This window comes from Filicampus tigris, chromosome 1 (assembly GCF_054856515.1).
Source record: "Filicampus tigris isolate MCC_2025a chromosome 1, RoL_Ftig_1.0, whole genome shotgun sequence".
Taxonomy (NCBI): domain Eukaryota; kingdom Metazoa; phylum Chordata; class Actinopteri; order Syngnathiformes; family Syngnathidae; genus Filicampus; species Filicampus tigris.
Genome location: NC_141217.1, coordinates 20,289,849 through 20,310,498, shown reverse-complemented (window position 1 = coordinate 20,310,498; position 20,650 = coordinate 20,289,849). Strand labels below are relative to the sequence as shown.

General features: G+C 41.5%; 1 protein-coding gene across 1 annotated transcript in view; it reads left to right on the top strand.

Moving 5' to 3' along the window:
- The window catches only part of syt6a (synaptotagmin VIa), a 64,185-nt gene that overhangs the window by 33,054 nt on the left and 10,481 nt on the right, over positions 1 to 20,650 (top strand). The window contains exons 2-3 of the mRNA XM_086025508.1: positions 14,656 to 15,055; positions 18,125 to 18,686. Coding sequence (XP_085881634.1) covers positions 14,656 to 15,055; positions 18,125 to 18,686 — 962 coding nt within the window. The remainder of the gene's footprint in view (positions 1 to 14,655; positions 15,056 to 18,124; positions 18,687 to 20,650) is intronic.

Sequence of the window (20,650 nt, the reverse complement as noted above, 5' to 3'; positions counted from 1 at the left end):
AGTGGCCGTCCCTGGCTTGCTGTGTATGTGTTTGTGCTTTGTGAGTGCGACTGTGTAGAGTTCTAGGCTTGGAAATAGCATATGACTGCGCACATGTGCATCAGTGTTGACATGATGGCGTGCAAGGAGGATGGCCGCGGGAGTCGCAGGCTTTCTTTGTGTGTGGATACAGGGTGCCTCTCGTGTGACACCTTTCATGACTTTTTGTTTAAATGTCACTCACTGAGGCTGCACTGTAAAATGTGCCCGCTTACATGCTGACAATAGCACATAGCTCTGTGATAATCATGGGAAAACGTGAGGCCGAGATTGGTGCGATAATGCCGAGCCCGCCTCCTCCCAACTTCCTCCGGGCACCGTTTGTTTCAATACGATACAAAATTGGAGTGAATTCTCAGAGCCCCTTGGTCCCGATCAATACAGCATGAGAGGAAACAATATTGGCCATGTAAACGAGGGGAGGTGCTATATTGAGAATGATCTCACTTGTTACAAGAAGATCATGTTTAATAGATTAAATAAACCCAGTGTAAATAGTGGGCTCGCGACCCTTGTGAGGATAAGCGGTATAGGTAATGGATGGATGTATGAATAGTGGGCTCCTCAGTGGCAAGACCCAACAACACATCAGAAATTGTTGCTGAGAGAAAGTCCTTAATCTGACACTTCAAAGCCTTTATTCAGCGAAGGCTCAGGCACTGCTACTGACTGCAACCTGCACATTTCATCTATAAAGAGATCAAAACAGCCAGAGGCTATTCCATCTCGGGTGTTTTTGTCCAGTGTACAGAAACCTATAATTTTAGTATTCCTAAAACAGTCAAGCCACAAGTTGATACTTTTCTGTGCTGGAGTTTCCATGCAAGACAGAAAAGTGTTTTCAGGAAGTTTGTGACAGTGTTTGAGTGAAAGCAACGGAACATCCAGTAAGTATACAAGAGAACCTGCGTGATTATTTGTTTTTTTAATTAATCCGTTCCTAGTTAAAGCGGAAGTCAACCTAAACACATTTTTTTTTCAAGAATATGTTCCTAGCAGGCCCACTAGTTGAAACACGGCAGTCTGATTAATTTTGCGTTTGTGGAATATAATTTAAGCAGCAAAATGCACTCGTTCTTAGCCATCTCTGGGGGCGGCCATCTTCTGTCAACTAAAAATAACATCAGAACTGCTCACAACGACCAATCACGGCTGACCTGTTTTCTGAATCTGAGCCGTGATTGGTCGTTGTGAGCAGTTGTGATGTCATGTTCAGTCGACAGAAGACCAAATGGCCGTCCCCGGAGATGGCTAAAAACGAGTGGATTAACACTTATTCCACAAACGTAATATTTATCAGAAGTGATGCTATCATTATGCTTTTATCAAAGGCGGAACTGCTTGCAAGATTTGAACATAGCCTCACTTAACTAATCCTCACTTCTTCTTCCTCAGTATCTGTACCATTTCTTCCTTTGTTGTTTCTTTGCTTTACTTCTATTTGTTAATCTGGTCTTTTTTTTTTCCTGAAGCCTACACTGACAGAAGTCGGGGTGCGCCCACTATGAATGCTTTGCGCTGAGTGTGCCTGAGTGTGTACGTCAAATGATTGACACCTCATCAGTCAAAATTTGACAGACCGGCAAACTTTTGTAAAATGCCCACCTCTGGTATACTTTGTGAAGCATTGGATGTAAAATAGTTTATTCTATTTGTATGTTTATTAGATAGTGTAGTGGGAACTTACTTTAGCTTTGTCATATGTCAACAGGGCATGAACTTCTCGACCTCTCGAGCCTTTTGGCGATGAGCCTCACATAAGCCAACAAAGACAATAACAAAGAACGACACCATTGTAATTGAACAAGAAGGTTTTACGCTTTAATTTTACTTCAGTCACTTTTTTATAACAATTATGAAGACGTTGCAAAAATGACAAACAGAATAAGCTAGAGGAAGCACACACGCTCAGTCGGAAAAATTGTTGCTCCATGCCCTACTAGTTTTCCTTTTCTTTTTTTTTTTCTTTTTCTTTACGTCACACTTTTTTTTACCACACTTTTTGGCAGCTACCTTCACTTTACAGCAGCCTAGAAGTAGGACAACCCAATGGAGCCTGGATACTTAAATACTCTGAATAAATGTACATTAAGTACAAATAATAACAAAATAAAATGTCAAATATAGACCAAACAGACTGTTTAAGTCAACTAAAATTATAATAATGGAGCACAAATAAACGTGAACTGTCATACTACATTTCTCATGGTTCTCAGACATGAAAGCAGGAAGTATGTCTTGTGTCCGGTATGACGAAAATATGTACATCTGCTTGCGATTTGATGCAGAGAATGACATCCTTTCTTCACCCTTCTTTGCGCATCGGATTATAAAAATGTTTGCTTTATAGTATGAAAAATGCGGTAAATTATGTTGTCAATGATGTTAAGGTTAACATGCTTTAATGCTTCGCATTGTGTAAATGATTTATATAATAATAATAATAATAGTAATAATACAAATACAAATTCTGTGCCATAGTGTATCACCAACCTACACTGACACAGTATTAAAGTCCTAATTACAGTAAATAGAGTATTTGTGCAAAAACATGACAACATATACTTATGCCGCTGTGCAAGCTAGTTGACTAGGTGCCATTTGTAACTTGAAAATGTAATTGTGTGAACGCTGAAGAGCATCAGGTTATTCATTCTTATAAGGCACACTGCAAATCTGCCATTATTTGCATCATGTCCACTCAAGTGTTTGATATGACATGCCGTGATGCATTTCATTTTCTTTGGCATTTCAACTCGGCGACCTCATCTCTCGCCATTCAATTAAATTCATTTACCATTTTGAACTTGTAGAATTATATCACACTTACTTGACCGCAGGGTCAATTATTGATCGATACGTGTTGGATAAAGATGAGGAAGAAGTGCAATCAGGTCCGGCTAGTGGCAGTTTAATAATCCAAGTAATAAGGACTGAGGACCCTGCTGGTCATATTTCTTTTACAACTGTATGTTGAGGCTGTGAGCATCTGAACGCACACGGCCCAATTGTCAGCCCACGCGTGATCTAACAGGGTCACAGTGATGGATGCATCATTTCTTCATTCTGACTTGTTGTTTCCCGCCATCGTTGATAGCCTCAGGGGCCGTAGGTCGGGTCAAAGCTCGGAGAAATTTGATGTGCTGGCTTTTTTTTTTCTTTTTTAAGTTCAAGCAAGACTGTGTTCTGTTGTAAAAGTGGAATCAATGGCGAAGACAAATGTCTACTTGAAGGATAATTACAAACATTGCTCTCTTAACCCTCCTGTTTGTTTCTTAGCTACACTAACAATGTGCATGGGTCAGTGTGACCTGCAGATGGGATGTTTATTCACCAAAAATGATTAAAACCAAATGCTCTCATTAGATCTGCAGGTGAGCTGGAGCATATCCCAGCTGAGCTTGAACCCTGGACTTGTTGCCAGCTGATCGCTGTGCACATTATAACAAACAACCGCTCACGCTCACATTTACAGCATTTACACCTAGGGACGATTGAGAGTCTTAAATTCCCCCAGCATGCATGGTTTTGGAACCTGCAAAGAAGCAGCATAAGAACCTTCAAATTCCACACGGGAAGGCCGCAGCTACCCGAACCTCAGAACTACGAGGCAGACATAACCACTACACCCACCATGCCATCTTGTTTTAAAATAGTCTTTGAATAAAAATCCCACGAACCAGTTCTCTGAGCTAATGCAAGACGTTAAGTAGATAAAGTGCCTCCTCGCTCAATCAGCATCACTCTTATGCCCGCAATCCATTCGACAGGCTTACTAGCAGTTGTATTAATTCGTCACAATAATGCGACACATCAAGCCTGCGGAGCGGGCGGGTGTAGCTCATGTTTGTAATGGATGTAGCAAATCCATTTCAAATCCCCGGTGATGAAAATTAGTTCGACTGAAAACGAGTGGGAGCCATTTTGCCTTTTTTGTTGTTGTTGTTGTTCTTCGCGGAGCCTGATGGTTGCCTGTTGGTTTTTATTGCGATGCTGCCGCAAATGAAAGCACCCATGCAGCGAGCACAGGCCACATCAATAAAGTCCATCTTTATTATTATTGGATGGCATCATACAGTGCTGCTCTGACACTATTAGTCCGAGCTGTTTATAAATGGATTGTAATACTGTTAGTCATTCCGATCGTAAACCTTGAACAAACTGCAATGAGTCATTATATAAAACCGTCAGCAAATGGTGAGCTTACATTTATTCCTGTCCTGTGGCGCTTTGCTAGTTTCAATGGTTTTAGATTATTAGTACATAATGATGTGTCCTACACTGGAGAACAATACTGTGGTACTTCGTTTCACAAGAATAGAATAGAATGGAATAGAATAGAACAGGCAGCACGGTGGGCGACTGGTTAGCACGTCCGCCTCACAGTTCAGAGGTCGTGGGTTCGATCCCGACTCCGGCCTCCCTGTGTGGAGTTTGCATGTTCTCCCCGTGCCTGCGTGGGTTTTCTCCGGGTACTCCGGTTTCCTCCCACATTCCAAAAACATGCATGGTAAGTTGATTGGACACTCTAAATTGCCCCTATAGATGTGATTGTGAGTGTGGATGTTTGTCTCTGTGTGCCCTGCGATTGGCTGGCAACCAATTCGGGGTGTCCCCCGCCTAATGCCCGAAGACAGCTGGGATAGGCTCCAGCATGCCCCGCGACCCTTGTGAGGATAAGCGGTATAGATAATGGATGGATGGATGTCAGATCTGAGGGCTTTTGAACAACCTTTTTGTCTATAGTCTATAGCATGTATGACAGATTGAAACTGTTGATTAATACGTTTATTTCCCCAGAAGCACCCCCCCGCCCATCACTGCGTAAATAAATATGCATGACAGCCTTGTCAAGGATTGTCTGGCATGAACAAATCTGAATTTCGACCTCACAGACGGATCATAGTTCGTCTCAGTTGTCAATAAATCTGGTACATTTCAAATTGCTACACTTGATATTACACAAGGTCAAAACAATACATTTTTCCCTCATGTGGGCGATTGTGTTTTTATTGCATTTCAACAGCGACTGCCAAGATCTGTTGACACTTTAGTAAATTAATATGACATGATGGGGGAGAGACTTGGAAGTGATCCAATGAGCATTTGAATTGTGCTCTCGCACAAGAATACCATTTTCACAAGTCACACTTTAATCATTTTTTTTTTCAACTCATATCTTGGAAACAATTTTTTTTTTTTTTCCAAATGAAAATCATTATTATCACCCGCACTAAAAAAAACTATAAACTCATGTTTCTCATTGGACAGTGAGAATATTGTATAATTTGGGGGGAAAACTTTGTACATGAAAAGTTGTACTGCGTTAATTCATTACGATTGCACGTTGTACATTGTACTTTGTTTGTTTTGTTCATTTTTTTACTCACTTCTAGTTACCGGTAAGTATGATATTGGACAGTAAGTCCACTTCAGTATTATTCAATATGCTTTATTTCCTTTTTCATCCAATCAACATTGTTGTTATTGTGACTTTTCCAAACTTGTGATTGGCTAAATGGTCTTTAGTTTTTCTTTGGTTATAGAGCCACCCGTTTGTTTGGCATGCAAATAAGAGGGAGGGCCCTATTTTGGTAGACTGGCACCCGCTCAGCGTAAAAACAGCCATAACTTCATTGCCGCGCCAGAGCAATATATTACAAGAATATAGAAATATAGTATAAGACATGCCGGGTTGCGTTACGTCACAAGGAAGGCAAGGGCAATGTGTGTGCATTTGTTGTTTTTGATGGTCGATTGTCAACTGTAAATTTCTGGAAATGCTATGCAAGATTTGACGCGTGCATGTGCAGGCTTACTTGAGTGATACGAAAACTCTAAAGCCTTATTTGCGGGTGTGCCATCAATATGACAGACTGCGCGGCGAATACTACACTCATACAGTATTTACTGTACAGTACATGTATACAAGCGCTTTGAATGGCATGAGGTTAAAAGTGATGAGAAGTAGGACATTGGCCAATTTATTAGCAAATACTCGTTTGAAGTTATTTCCGTTAAAGCAAGCACGGCTGCAGGATTTTATTAAAGGGGAGCTTGACCGATACTTAGAACGGCTTATAAAACAATTCATAAATATATTTCAGAATATCAAATACGTTTTGGAGGAGATTAACTGGGATTACACAAATTTCTCATACGGCTATCGCACCCCAGGTTCCGATATAGCGTCATCCCTGTGTTAAAGTTATGATTAGTGTTTAGGTAAATGACCGTGGTTTCAATATGTTGTGCATCTTAGGTCTGAGGAGGTTCTAAATTTGTTTGCACAAGTACAAAGATATTGATGAATCACATGTTTTTGCATATGCACTCTTGGCTCCCAAATTTGTTTGCACACGCGGTTCGTGACTGAGGCCCAGTGTAAGCATGTCTCTATGCTATATGTGCTGTGTGACTGACTGGTGACCAGTCCAGGGTGCAGTCTGTCTTTCGCCCAAAGTTAGCTGGCATAGGCTTCAACTCCATGACCTCGAACAGGGTAAGGGGTAGCCTATTTTAGAAAGTGGGTGGATGGATGTTCCATGGTCATTGGTCAATCCTTCCATTTTAACACTTCACTGTGATACAATCTTACATAGAAGTTAAACACTCTTAATAGTAAAACAAAAAAAACAGCCCTGCTTAACTTTATCTACTTACTGCTTTGATGGTGACTTAATTTTTTTAGTTCACTACATAACTACATGTTAATATTATGGTTAGATTATTCTTCTCTTCTTCTCGTAACAGCCCAATGTTTTTGAAGGGAAAAGTGTAGCAACAAAAGGCTGAAAAAGTAAAACAATAAATTATTCAAATTAAGAACACATTTTGGGCTAGAAGAGTCATAGCTCATTGCGTAAACTTCTATCACACAAGCGATTCGGGATGTTACGTCTTTAAATTGTTTTCCATTCCAGATGCGTAGCAAATTTTGAATGTGTAGATCAAAATGTGCGCTTGCACCAAACATCATTGCGCATTGCATTTGCGGATGGCTGCAGCACCACACTAGCGCACAGACAAGCATGGTAGCAATTTTTAAAAAATCGAATTGAATCAAACATCGGTAATTGAAAATCAAATCAAATCGGGGCTTGAGTGAATCGTTACATCCCTACAACAAATATAATTCTGGTACATGATGTATGGGACAAAAAAATACCTGAGAATCCACTAAGTAAAGATGACAATTCCAGCAGTTGAGACAATATGCAACTAAGTAAACTGAAATGTTCTGCATGCTGACAATAAGTCCAATACAGTAACAAACATTGTCAGTTTCAACTCATTTGAGTTGTACCGATGTTTGAGCAATCACCAGTGGAGGCACTGAACCAGCCTGGCATGCCCCATTTAAATATTACAATGTTATTTCAATATTTACTCCGTGCAAGCACAGGCAGGCTGCAAGCCTTGGGATAGAGATAACAGCTTGCGGTCAACAAGCAGGTTCATTGTTCCATTTCCCATATGGCTCAATTGGCCAATGGAAATCCACAACCAAGCAGGTGCGAAATGACCTTTGACCTGATGGAGAACATGATCGTACAAAAAAAAAACATCTTTCCCTTCCGACTTTGTTTTTTTTAATTTATTTATTTATGATTTTTTTTACTTTTGTAGTGGGAAAAGGTTGAATCAATTCACACTTGAAGGGGATAACAGCTTCTGCGTGTTAAGTGTACAGACACAAAAGTCAATTTCAATCATACCATACTCTGGGGTACATCATTTTTGGAAGGTACACTAATTAAATCATTAAATCGCTACAATCTAGTGAGCTAGTAGCTTTCTAAATATTCAATGTAGGACAAAGCACTGAAATGTAGAAATTCGCACATGAGCATCGTTTACCTCAACGCCTGAGTGTCAAAAGCATTTTTCCTCTTCACACATTCGACTTATCCACCTCCTCTCAAGTGCTTAGAGCTTTAGGATTTGGGGATGTGGGGGGTGGAATTATGGGATTTTGTGAAAAAGACACCACGGAATAAGCACTTCAAAATTGACTGAGGTGCCCACATCAAGATTAGTGGGAATTATTGCCGCCCTCGGGGATAAAAGACAGGAAGACAAGCTTCCCGTGCATGTTGACGAAACGGCTTTTAAAAATTAACGTTGCAATCCACAAATCCCATTTTGTGGTGAATTCTGCTGTGTTGGACATTTCCAGTATGTCAATCCTCAACAAGCACAGAAGTGTCTTTTTATATCAACTCCTTTTCGCAATTAAAACACACAATACATGCATTTCAGGGAGCATGAGATGGGATTGCGTTGACAAATAGTTTGGGACAAGCTCGGGAGTGAAAATGTAAACAATGGTAGCCATGTCTCTACGCTGTGTTTATTGAATGTTTGAATTCATCTTGTCACAGTGACACATCGCAGATACATAACACGTCAATCACACGCCCCTTCACTGATGACATTTGTCACCCTCACAAATATGAGATGCCTGAATTTGTGAGAAGAGTGGTTCTTGTCAGACCTTGTGCCATTTGTTGTGTAATGTGCCCTGAGAAGACCTCTGCTTCGTGTTGGGCGGTCTATGAATCAAATGGAATTTAACTGAATTGAAATAATCAAAACACATTGCGCGTGAATGACATCACAGCATATCTTCTGAGCTATCTCACTGTACGCAAAGTGTTTTAGGCTGGTTTTGTTTCATAACCGATAAGCAGGCTTTGCTACTCAGTGTGATTGAAAAAAAAAAAGTTCTAACATTGAGCATGACATTTGAACGCCGCCTTCTTGTGTGTAGTTTTCAAGTTCTGTCCGTGCTTGCGTGAGCTTTCTCCTCCTTTCATCCTCCTGCTTCCTTCCCCATTTCCCAAAACATGCACGGTGTAGTTTGTCCAAAGACCTTAATGTGTGTGTGAATGGCTGTTTGTTTGTATGTGCCATGCGACTGGCTGGAACAATGGATGGATTCTATCATTCTTGACAGTTATACAAGTGTAAAAAAATGAGTGAGCATGAGTTAACTTTTAATTGGAGAATGTAAAACCAATAAAAGTCTTCAATTTAATGACAAAGCCCTGCACACAAGTAGACTGGATATGTTGAGTCTAACCGCGTGGAAATGTCTCGAGCTAATCAGTGAATTGGTTTTGTTTAAGGCGTCAATAGAATTACACAATTTACACTAAAGTAGACCCTTTTGAACATCTGAACTTGGTGTGTGTTTGTGTGTGTGTGTGTGTGTGTGCGTGTATTACCTACAGGTATTTAATGCCCTCTGGTAAAGGTATTAAACCTTCCTATTCTCGCTTCATTACATGTCTGTCAGGCTTCTTCAAAGGGTGAATAGTAAGTTAGTAACCTTATTTTAGTTTAATTGTTGTAATACACAACAGCTCCCTTTACTTACATTATTTGCAGAGCTGGGCATTTTACCAAAAATGTGTACTATCCGCCTTTATGTCCGGACGAAAAAAAATAGTAATCGCCCATAGGCCGGTCCACCTATGATTTGAATCGGGCTTCCGTTAGCGTTTCCGACTACCAAGTTCGACAAACTATACCACTCGCACCACCCCCAAACATTGGGCGATAATTAAAACAAAAGATTGACTCACTGCCTCACCAGGGCCGGTCTCAATACGTCTCCTTTTAGCACCTTCCAGGACCTTTTTCCCAGACGTTACAAACGTATTTTATTGATTATATTGAATTGATTCTTTTTTAATTTGGATTTGTATGTTTTTATTATTATTTAATTAAGTTGGCCATAAAACAAAACAAACAAACAAACAAACAAACAAAACAAAGACATTTTAAAGGGTGCTCAAGTGTTATTTGGAATTAAAAATACTATTTAGATCCCTTTTACCTCCTTTACTGTCTCAGGACTACAATTTACACAACAATTGCATGTCTCTGTATTTTGTGTGTGGATTATTTGAAAGTTCATGGCGGGACAGAAAATATCCTCGGTTTCTGGAATGACCCTGGCCTTGCGTATTACAGGTTCGTGTCACAGAATTTCAGTCAAACACAAAGTAAAAAAATTGACACGTCTTTAACTAGATTGTTATCATAAACGTTTCCCCCGTGTTCTCCAACCAGTACAATGTTGTTGTGTTTTTGTATTTTGATTTTTTTTTTAAGTTGGTGAGCAGGTTTCTTACAGATGACCTGGTTGCCATAGAAACACTGTTTGATTTGAGGAGAATACCCTGGGCTACCTATTTGCCGTCTTACTCCAATTGTGAGCAGACATGTTGCACCCTCGTAAACACGTGTCAATAAAAAAAAAAATTCACATAAAAAGATGAAAAGTCCACTTAAGTGCGCAATGCGTCATTGTAATGCGGTGGTGGTGGTCTACAGCCTTTGTGCAAGTCATCCGGGCTAAAACACCTTTTGAACATCGCAGCTCACTTGCCTGCCCTTTGCTGCAGAGCCAGCAGCCACCTGAAGGAGCGTTGCGGCCTGATTGATTTCGCTTCGGCAGTATTGATTGCCAGGAGTGTTTCTCAGCATGAAGGAACCCCTAAAAGAGCCCGGTTGATCGACTGCGGGCCGGCGGTCGTCCACTTCTGCAGAGGTGCGGGTGTAATCATTAATGGTGCAGCTAAAAAAGCTGGAGGTCGCCCCATTCTCACGCTGTCAGGGAAGCTAGAGTCCGGCGGGAATAATACGCTTTGCTTCATTAGCCGTGCGTCTGAGGAGGAAGGCCAACGGCTTTTTTATTATCGCTTCCCGTTCGGTTTACAGGCATGCCTGTCCATGTCTTACTGCTGCAGGATTATTTGCACTCTGTTCTTTCTTTGCAGGCACCAAAGTGATTAGCTCCTTTTCAGCTTGCGTGTTTCTATTTCTGTAGCCATTATGGGAAACGCTCCTTTCGCTTCCACGCCTGATTGACGAATGTGCAGAGGTGTGGTGGCGCAATCGTTCCCTCATTAACCTTTTCGCGCTGAACCAGACAGAGTGCACAGACTGACAAGGAAAGTTTACCAGCTGAAGAGTTCATTGAAATATGTAACACCCTTCTACCCAGAGTTGCTCTTAGAATTAAGTCGACGTTGGTAGACGGAAGCTCTTCAGGCGATTACTATTTGGTCCGGCCTGACAGAAAGGCAAAGTAAAATGCCCAGCTCTGCTTCTACCTTTAATCACGAGACCAACACTCATGAAAAATTTTATGTTTTCATGTCATCTGCGAAAAAAAAAAAAAGGACGTTCTTATTTTGTGTCTTTAGACAGTTTGACATTATGAAAAGTAGAGAACACTGTATTAGTGTATGCATGCCTGAGTCATTTTGTAAAGAAACACTATGATCTTAATTTCATCAAAATGAATGTGCAACCCTGATTACGGTACAATACTTGTTTCAGTTCATACCCATTCCATTACCACAACCTTTTTTTTCAAACTTCTTGAAAGTTTTGTTTGGCAATTCATACAGAACTGTAGAATATCCTTAATATCCTTGGTACTACTAACTTGGGACCATGACTCAGAGGGACATTGACTTCCTAAAGTACTTTCTAGCAGAGCAGGCGAGTTTCATGTCATCTGTCTTTGAGGACAGTGACGCCCTTGCTTGGACACAAATTGGCTTACATCCCAAAAAGGAAAAGCTCAATCGTGATTTTATTTTTAATTAAATGTAATATCTGTAAACAATCTGACAATATTAATATTTGGTAGGAGGTTCACAAATGTCTTGGACAGGAAGGACTGTCACCTAAAACATCATGAGAGCAAAACAAACTCCTACCCATGATTCTTGACGATAGAATTTTGGATACAAATGACATTCTTTCAAATCCATTCTGTCAGAGTCATGTTTTCAGATGTGGCATTGATGTTGGCTCATTTTTACATTGTACCAAGGTGGGCCTTTCTGGCATGACATCTGCTCCACCTTAACCAGGATCACAGGAGTCACTGTTCTACTGGACCCTGAATTGTGCTTATTGGGGAATTGAACCTTTATTCGTGATTTTTTTTTTTTTTTAACAACACACAAGTCACATTTTTAGAGGTTGCTTTACGTATGGCAAAAAATTCCTCACAGTGAGGTGAAAATCTGATAAAAAAAAACCCAAAAAACATATTGTCTCAGAAAGCAGTATGCCACATTTTGGAAAGTTTGGCAGCCATATTTAGACCGTATCATGATACCAAACTCTGACTGTATTTTATTTTCATTCATTATTCCTTGCATAGAGCGGCACAGTGGTCGACTAGTTAGCACGCCGGCCTCACAGTGCAGAGGTCGTGGGTTCGAATCCGGCCCCGGCCTTCCTGTGTGGCGTTTACGTGTTCTCCCCGTGCCTGCGTGGGTTTTCTCCGGGTACTCCGGTTTCCTCCCACATTCCAAAAACATGCATGGTAGATTAATTGGACACTCTGAATTGCCCCTAAGTGTGATTGTGAGTGTGATTGTTTGTCTCTGTGTGCCCTGCGATTGGCTGGCAACCAATTCAAGGTGTCCCCCGCCTACTGCCCGAAGTCAGCTGGCATAGGCTCCGGCGCTCCCCGCGACCCTTGTGAGGAGAAGCGGCTTGGATAATGGATGGATGGATTCCTTGCATATACAATGTAGGATCAGCTTCAGTTTGAGTGGAGCTTGTGTGAAATTTCACACGACGTATTGGAGCTGTTGTGGACGGATAAGACCTGAGTTCCCCAAGAGTAGAAATCTTTGTGCAAGGATGGGCTCATCTTAAGACTGCCATTCAATTAAGTTTGGAACTTGAAAGCAATCCGTTTCAGTTCACGTGGCGTCGCAGTTTGTTGCATGAAGATCTATTAGGCTGTGATTGTCATTCCATGCTTTTGACTGCTGGACTCCCTGCATCTACTCAAAGGATGCTGATCGTCCACTCTTGTTTTCGTCAATTGTGTGAGTTTAAACGTTAAGTACCCTAACAAATGTAGATTATGGAGATGTAAGCCAAAAGCAAGCATCGTGCTTTCCTCTATTAATAAAACCGAAAAACAATCTGGAATGAACTTATTCTTGCCTGCAGGTTCCAGCGGCTTCTATTTGTCTTCAGCGGGGGAAGATTTAGCTCAGTAAACATTCTAGAAAAAAATAAAAAAGCTAATTCAATGTGCCCTAAAGCGGCTTCCTGCTATGTGTGCGCTATTACATGGAGACTAAAGTCTTCTGAGAGCAGCACTCAGCTATGGTAGATAAATTAGAGTCAACGCAGTGCGTGGAAAAGAACACTGCTGCAAAATGTGGGGAATTGAATTCAGGCTTGGGCGAATGTTCCAGGTATCAGATGCTGGAATATGATTATGTGGAATCAAGAAACAGGGTGGTTTGCCTGTTCTCCCTCGGGCTCCGCGCATCTTGCTTGTCAGCGTCCTCGGCCGCCGTCCAAGTCTTTGTGTGTGACTCCAAGCGCATTCAAGCTAAACCGCCGTGACCAGGTGCCTTCTTCTGTTGGCCATTTTGACACCTCATCGCTCATCCCAGGAGCCTTCTTGGATTAGCATTTAAATAGATTATATTCAAACCTGTAATTTGTCAGACTATTATCATATTTTCCTCTCCATCATTTTGTGCTGCTCCAATCATTGTTTTTCTTTCAATGTCAATGTGTCATTGATTTAAAAAAAAAAAAAAAAAACTGGGATATAATTCTGCACTGTATATATCGCCACCATTAGTGTCTGTTTTGTATGTGGTAAGTATGAATATATATTTTCATGTATTACTATCTGAGTATATTTTTTTGCTCATTATCAATACTGTATTTATTTGCTTGCATGTTTTTTTGCGTGTGTGTGGGTACTCCTGATTCCTCCCACATTCCCAAAATATGCATGTTGCGTTTATTGAAAACTATAAATTGTCAGACTATAGATGTTAATATGCATGAGAATGATTTCATATGTGCTGCACACTTTTAGGAAGATCTAGTTGTGATTTTTCTGGCAGATATAACAAAAAAGAAAAGAAAGATACAGTAGATCTCCAAATTCATTACTGCGCCGTGTGTGACTGAATGACGTCATCGCTAGACAAGACCCATTTCTTTTGGGCAGAAAGGTAGTGGGTGTGGCTTGCCAGACACACTGCGCTCCCGGCCACAAAGGTCCACAAGATGAAATCATTGAATGATTCTGATTTCTTTTCTTTAGTTGGACAAGTTCAGTGGGGGCGGCACTGTGGTAGCACGTCCGCCTCACAGTGCAGAGGTCATGGGTTCAAATCCGGGCCCGGCCTTCCTGTGTGGAGGTTGCATGTTCTCCCTGTGCCTGCATGGGCTTTCGCCGGGTTCAGGGTGTCCCCCGCCCACTGCCCGAAGACAGCTGGGATAGGCTCCGGCATGGCCGCGGACCCTTATTAGGATAAGCGGATTGGATAACGAATGGAACTTCGGCCGTAGTTTGCCCATCCCTGCCTTAGCTGGTTAGCAAAGTTAGCAAATATGGTTCCTTACACAAAAGAGGGCAAGGAGAACTTCATATTTTGCTGAATGAAGTCTCTGGATGCGAATTGCAGTGTTATATGGAGCCAATGAGCTCTGTGCAAAAATATTGACCTAATACGGTGTCTCTTTTTGTCCTCTCACCCTCGTCATTGCCATCTGCTTGCCCATATTGTGTTCCCGGACCCCACGGCTCGCCGGCAGACGCTACTTTTGGCCTCCTGCTCGGTGTGTTTGTGCTCTGTGGCTTGGTTCTGTTGGGCCTCCTAGCGTTTGGCTCCTGGAAGCGGTGCGGTCCGCCTCGGCGGAGCAAAGCCAGCTTCCTCGCTCCGTCCCCCAGCCCGGAGCACCACCCGCTGCAGTTGCCTCGCCCGCTGCCATTGCCGTCGTCCCCAGGTCCCCAGCAGCAGCAGCCGGCGGTTACCATGGCAACAGAGAAAGTGAAGGACCCTGTGGGCCCGATGGGCTTCCTGGAGGCTGCGGTGAAGATAAGCCATACATCTCCTGACATCCCGACTGATGTTCAACTCTCCATGAGGGAGCATTTCCTGCGCCGCACACAACGCATGCAGAGGCAAACAACTGAGCCGGCTTCCTCCACCCGGTTAGTTATGACGCGTGTGTGTGCATAGTTAATATGCGTGTGCCAGACTCACTGTATGTTTTCATATCAAGCAATATTGTGATGAACGAGTATATAGAAACTAAAACCCTGTGCTTGTTTATGTTTGTAGCCTACACTGTGACTTTGTTTGTACTTACACGTGTTTTCAAATAACGATGTTGTACACGCTAACTATGGGGAGAAAAATCAAATACAGTCAAATATACTTCACTGTGTCATGTATGTGGCATGCCACATGCAGGTGCATTAAAGGCAGATGTGAGTGGATGTGAGAATCTGTATAAAAAAAATCGGCTGTTCAAACTAAGAAAAACTAATGTGAAACTTTTTCAACAAAATAAAAACTCATACAAAAAACAGCAAAGGTGACGTAAAAAGAAAATAACCGCCCAAACTATTACAGACACGTACAGAGAATCATCTGACGCGATGAACTCATATTTTACATTTCTTTCTTGAAAGTTGTAGGCTCTTGGTCTTATCTGTCATTATTTGACATTTTACCCTTTCCAAGCGGGCACACACTAAAGACGTTCGTCTTTTTTTCTTTTTTTTTTTTTTTTTAAATATTTGCATGCATTCACTATAATGAGTGGTTTGACATGTAAAGAGGCACAGGCATATGCACCTAATTAAAACAAAAAATCTAAAATAATGACATCCAGAGAAACTGAGCTATAAAGGCTATACGTAATTCAACCCTAAATTGCGGAGCCCTGGTGATTCGCTTTATCGCGAGGAAAATAATTTCTTATTTGATGCTGCATGTTATTTGAACTTATTCAGATAATAAACTTAGATTATTTTAAGACAAAAGTGGATTGTTTGTTGTGTGTTATGTAACAAGTAAGCGACCTCGAAGGCATTCGCATCTTCTTGCAGGTTGAAGCTAATTACATGCGACGACTTCATTGGGATCCTTCCACTGAGGGGACAAAATGCTGTGCACGATTGCATGTTTTCAGCATGTCGAGCGACTGCCGGCTCATCATCAAGCGGGCATCCTTTAAATCCTTTGTCCTTGAATTAAAACAGGAGTGCGCTCCCCCGGGGCATCAACTCAATGACTCATCAGGCATTCTGCAATGATTTGTGCATGGAGCACTACAAGGGGCATGCTATCAGTGTCATTTTGTCATCGCTGATTAGCTGTGAGCAGCATCTGTTCAACTTTGACTTCATCAACGGGAAATGGTTACGTTTAAACATTAATTCACGGTATCATTTCGTCCTAAGATGAAGAAAACCCTTTTGCTGGAGGACACAACAAATCAATGAATGAATCAATCAGAAGTTGTATTAAAGCCCTTCTTTGTCCCTGAATTTTCATTTTGAAACCCTAACCCTAGTTTCAAACCCTACTTGGAAACCTGAACTCTAATTTTAAACCCTACTTAGAAACCTTAACCCTTGTTTAAAACCAAACTTTCAAACTCTAACTCTAGTTTAAAACCTTACTTATAAACCCTAACCCTAAACCATACTTTGAAACCCTAACCCTAGTTTCAAACCCTACTTGGAAACCTTAACTCTAATTTGAAATCCTACTTAACTCTAACTCTAGTTTAAAACCCTACTTAGAAGCTCTGAAATTTGAAACCTTAACTCAAGATTTAAACACTACTTTGAAACCCTAACTGTAGTTTAAGATTATACTTTGAAACCCGAACTCTAGTTTAAAACCCTACTTAGAACCTCTAACTCTAGTTTAAAACCTTACTTAGAAACCCTAACACTAGTTTAAAACACTATTTTGAAACCCTAACCTCTAAAACCCTACTTTCAAACTCTAACCCTAGTTTAAAACACTATTTAGGAACCCTAACTCTAGTTTAAAACCCTACTTTGAAACCCTAACTGTAGTTTAAAACCCTACTTTGAAACCCTAACTCTAGTTTAAAACCTAACTTAGAAACCCTAACTGTAGTTTAAGTAAGTAGGGCTGTTCGATTTTGCCTAATAAGAAAATCCCGATTATTTTCTCTCAAACCCGATTTTACGATTACGATTTCTTTGTAAAATAAAAAATAATGAAAAATGAAGTATTTTGAATGTCTTTTATTTAAACTTGATTTTTCTTTCTTTGAACTCAAAATGCCAGTCAATTTAACTTAATACACACAAAACAATCCATTGGGATCAACAGCATTTTACCTACACAATATATTTCAGATCTGTTCTTAGTCAAACCAATAATGAAAGAAAGTGCATATACCATCTGAAACGAAATCATCAACATGAGAGAAGGTAGACAGTCAAGTCTGTAAACCAAACAGTCTGTCAGCAAGTCATTTTGCCAACCAGCTAGTGACTAGCCTTTCACCTTTCTCCCTGGTCTTACTTAAACATAAATCAAAGATTAGTGCAAAACTGTCACTCAATAATCCAATGCACTGTCAAGATTAAGTACGGATGCATAGTCCGATTGGACCAGAGGTCCGTTGTAGAGGAGAAAAAAAAGGGACGCCTTTCAGACGTTGAGTTACTTGCTCACGGGTTGTGTTGTACATGCGGGGGGGACACTACACTACAGATCTATTTTTACCCGATTTATTAACTAAACGCTCACTTGCCTGATCAAATAGCTTAATCGGCGGTAGCCATGGATGTTGTCATTGTTTTGGACTGCGCACTCGCAGGAGGAAGCGGAAATGCAGAGGAAACTACGGTGGCTTAGATACACCAAAAATAAAAAAAATCGAACGTGCCGATTTGAACTTTTTTAACATCGTTTTATCCCAAAAATTCGGTGACGGTTCAAAATCGCTTAATCGAGCAGCCCTACAAGTAAGCAAACTTGTAGAGATAGAACCTGTTATTCAACCTTTTTTTTTTTCTTTGACTTTTTAGCGTTTGTCAATATGCAATTAGTAAACCCTCAATAAGGCTATCATTATTGTAAAGTGGCACAAGAAGTTTGGGAAATTGAAAAAAACTTAAGCAGAGAAACCCTTTGCTTTCTCATCAAATCTTCAATCAAGTCTTTTCCCATTCATTTATAAATTACCAACACTTGTTCCCATGATTCCTGTGTCTCTTGTCCTGCAGGCACAATTCCTTCAAAAGGCACCTTCCCCGGCAGATGCAGGTAGGCAGTCTCGACCTGGGGAACGACTACGTGTTGGACAAAGAGGAAAAATCCACGAGCATTGGCCGTATTCAGCCCGAGCTCTACCAGCAGAAAACGTGTGACTCCGAGGACTCTTCCAAGAACAGCAGCGGCAAAAACTGCGGCAGGATTAACTTCTCTCTCAAGTATGACTACGACAACGAGGCCCTGCTTGTCAACATCATCAGGGCGGTCGACCTTCCCGCCAAGGACTTGTGCGGCACGTCCGACCCTTACGTCAAGATCTACCTGCTGCCCGACCGCAAGAAGTTCCAGACGCGCGTCCATCGGAAGACCCTCAACCCCACCTTCAGCGAAAGCTTCCACTTCCCCGTGCCTTACGACGAGCTGGCGACCAGGAAGCTCCACATGAGCGTTTTCGACTTTGACAGGTTTTCACGACACGACATGATTGGCGAGGTGGTGATGGACAACCTGTTTGAGACGTCAGACCTATCCCGGGAAACAAATATATGGAGAGATATCGACTATGCCACTAGCGTAAGAATATACAATGTCTTCTTTTGACGCATTGTTTGAGGTCTCTTTGTGTGGTTTCATGTGTTAGTTTCTAGAGTTTTAGTTTCTATTCAGACCATATGCGGCGTGAGCCTTTCTGTCAATGCAGTTGGCGCGGATGCAAGCGGGGCCAAGTTAGAAATATTGAACTTTTGTCACACATCCATTTGATTGGCGGCAGCTAATCAGCTTCAGGAACGTCGTGTATGGGTGGTTTTTGAGTTGAGATTCTACATCAGTGGAGGAAAAGATTATCATCGTGGTCTGTAGTCACCTGGAGCGCTACAACAAAACAAAAAAAACAAAAAAAACAGCTAGCCAAACCTTGAAAACAAATAAATGACAACTTCTTGACCTCATAGGGCAGCACTTTACACTTTGATCCATCCCTTTTCTATAGCACTTGCCCTCATTAGCGTCACGGGTGGTCTGGGGGAGACCCTAGACTGGTCAGCAGTCAATCTAAAATCAATCACATGAGTTAGACCAAGTTGGTCCTCAATTGTATGTTTTTGTAAACTCCACATGGGAAAGCCTGTGATTCAAACCCAGAACCTCTAAATTGGGATTCAGTGATGCCACTACTCTGCCGTGATGTCGTACCGTTGACTTGATACTGTTTAATCCGTTTCATAATAACATTTAAGAATAAACATAAACGTCTTATGGCTTGTTTGGGTAAAAAGCTGAAAGTCTCCCAGTTGTCAAAAGGGTATGACACATTAAACAGTGCAACTTCTGCCGTGGCCCAGCAGTGTCACTTTATGCTTTTACAACACTTGACGGCTGTGCTCTCGCATCACAGCTCGACTTTCACACCTTTCAAAGTGAATTGAGTGTGCGATGACGTGCACCTGCTTTTGGCTCGCTTGCACTTTCCCAGAGAAAGGGCATCTCTCCATTTTATTTTCTTGACTGAAAAATGAGTTAAAAACGGTCTTGGTACGGTGATTCATTTGCGATGCTGAAAACTGGTCACAAGTTTGTGTTCGGAGTAGAACGATTATAGACCACGATGTTTTTGTTTCTCCTTTGTTTACAACACTCTATCTCTATCAAAGTGTACATTTACTACACAGCCATTTAATATTACCTCTATGTTTAAAGGACACATTTACAATTAACCTGAAAGCGAACTCTTAAAGAATCAGTTCTAGCAAAGAACATTTGATTGAGTCGGTGTCATTCAAAATCATTACTTCCACACCATAGCAAGCTAACAAGATGGCTGAGAATTTTTTTTATCATAGCTACCATCCATAGTGATGGTTGCATGAAATAAAAATCTCACATATACTACTCTTGCCCAACACATTCATGTGAAGAATTAAACGATTCTCGTGTCATTCTAGATGTCTAGATATGATTTGAACGAATGGACCATCGATCGTAATATGCAAAATGGCGTCGGCCGTCGGTGACAACTGATCTCCCTGATTAGCTGTCAGCTAGCAAATCAGCGATTGAGGTAGAAGTCACTATGAGGTGAAATCAAATCAACGGATAATGAAATAGTAACAGCGAAACATTGCTTTTTACTTTGACTTGATCCTGCTTGTATTATGAGCATGTTGCACCTTTTTTCATGAAATCCTGACTGTGGATGGTATAATAAAAAATGACTCGCGGTGAGGGGTGTGCTGGTTCGCTGCACGCGGCCGTCTTGCGGCAATAATTAATCATCGACGTTGGTGGGTGATACGTGTGGGTGTCTTGCACGGAAAACTAACCGTCGAGGTGGGGTCGGGCGCTTGGGGGGTTTGGCGTGTGGCCATCATCCGTTGATAAGTTGTCATTGACGGGCTGTCATGCGCTGAAACGTAGTTGGTGACGGGGTGTGGCCGCCTCCTCGTTGACGAGGAGTGGGATGACTGCCGGCGGCCGTGATGGCCAGGATTGGCCCGGAAATACACCGGCCGTTTGGGGAAAATCAAATATATTCCCGA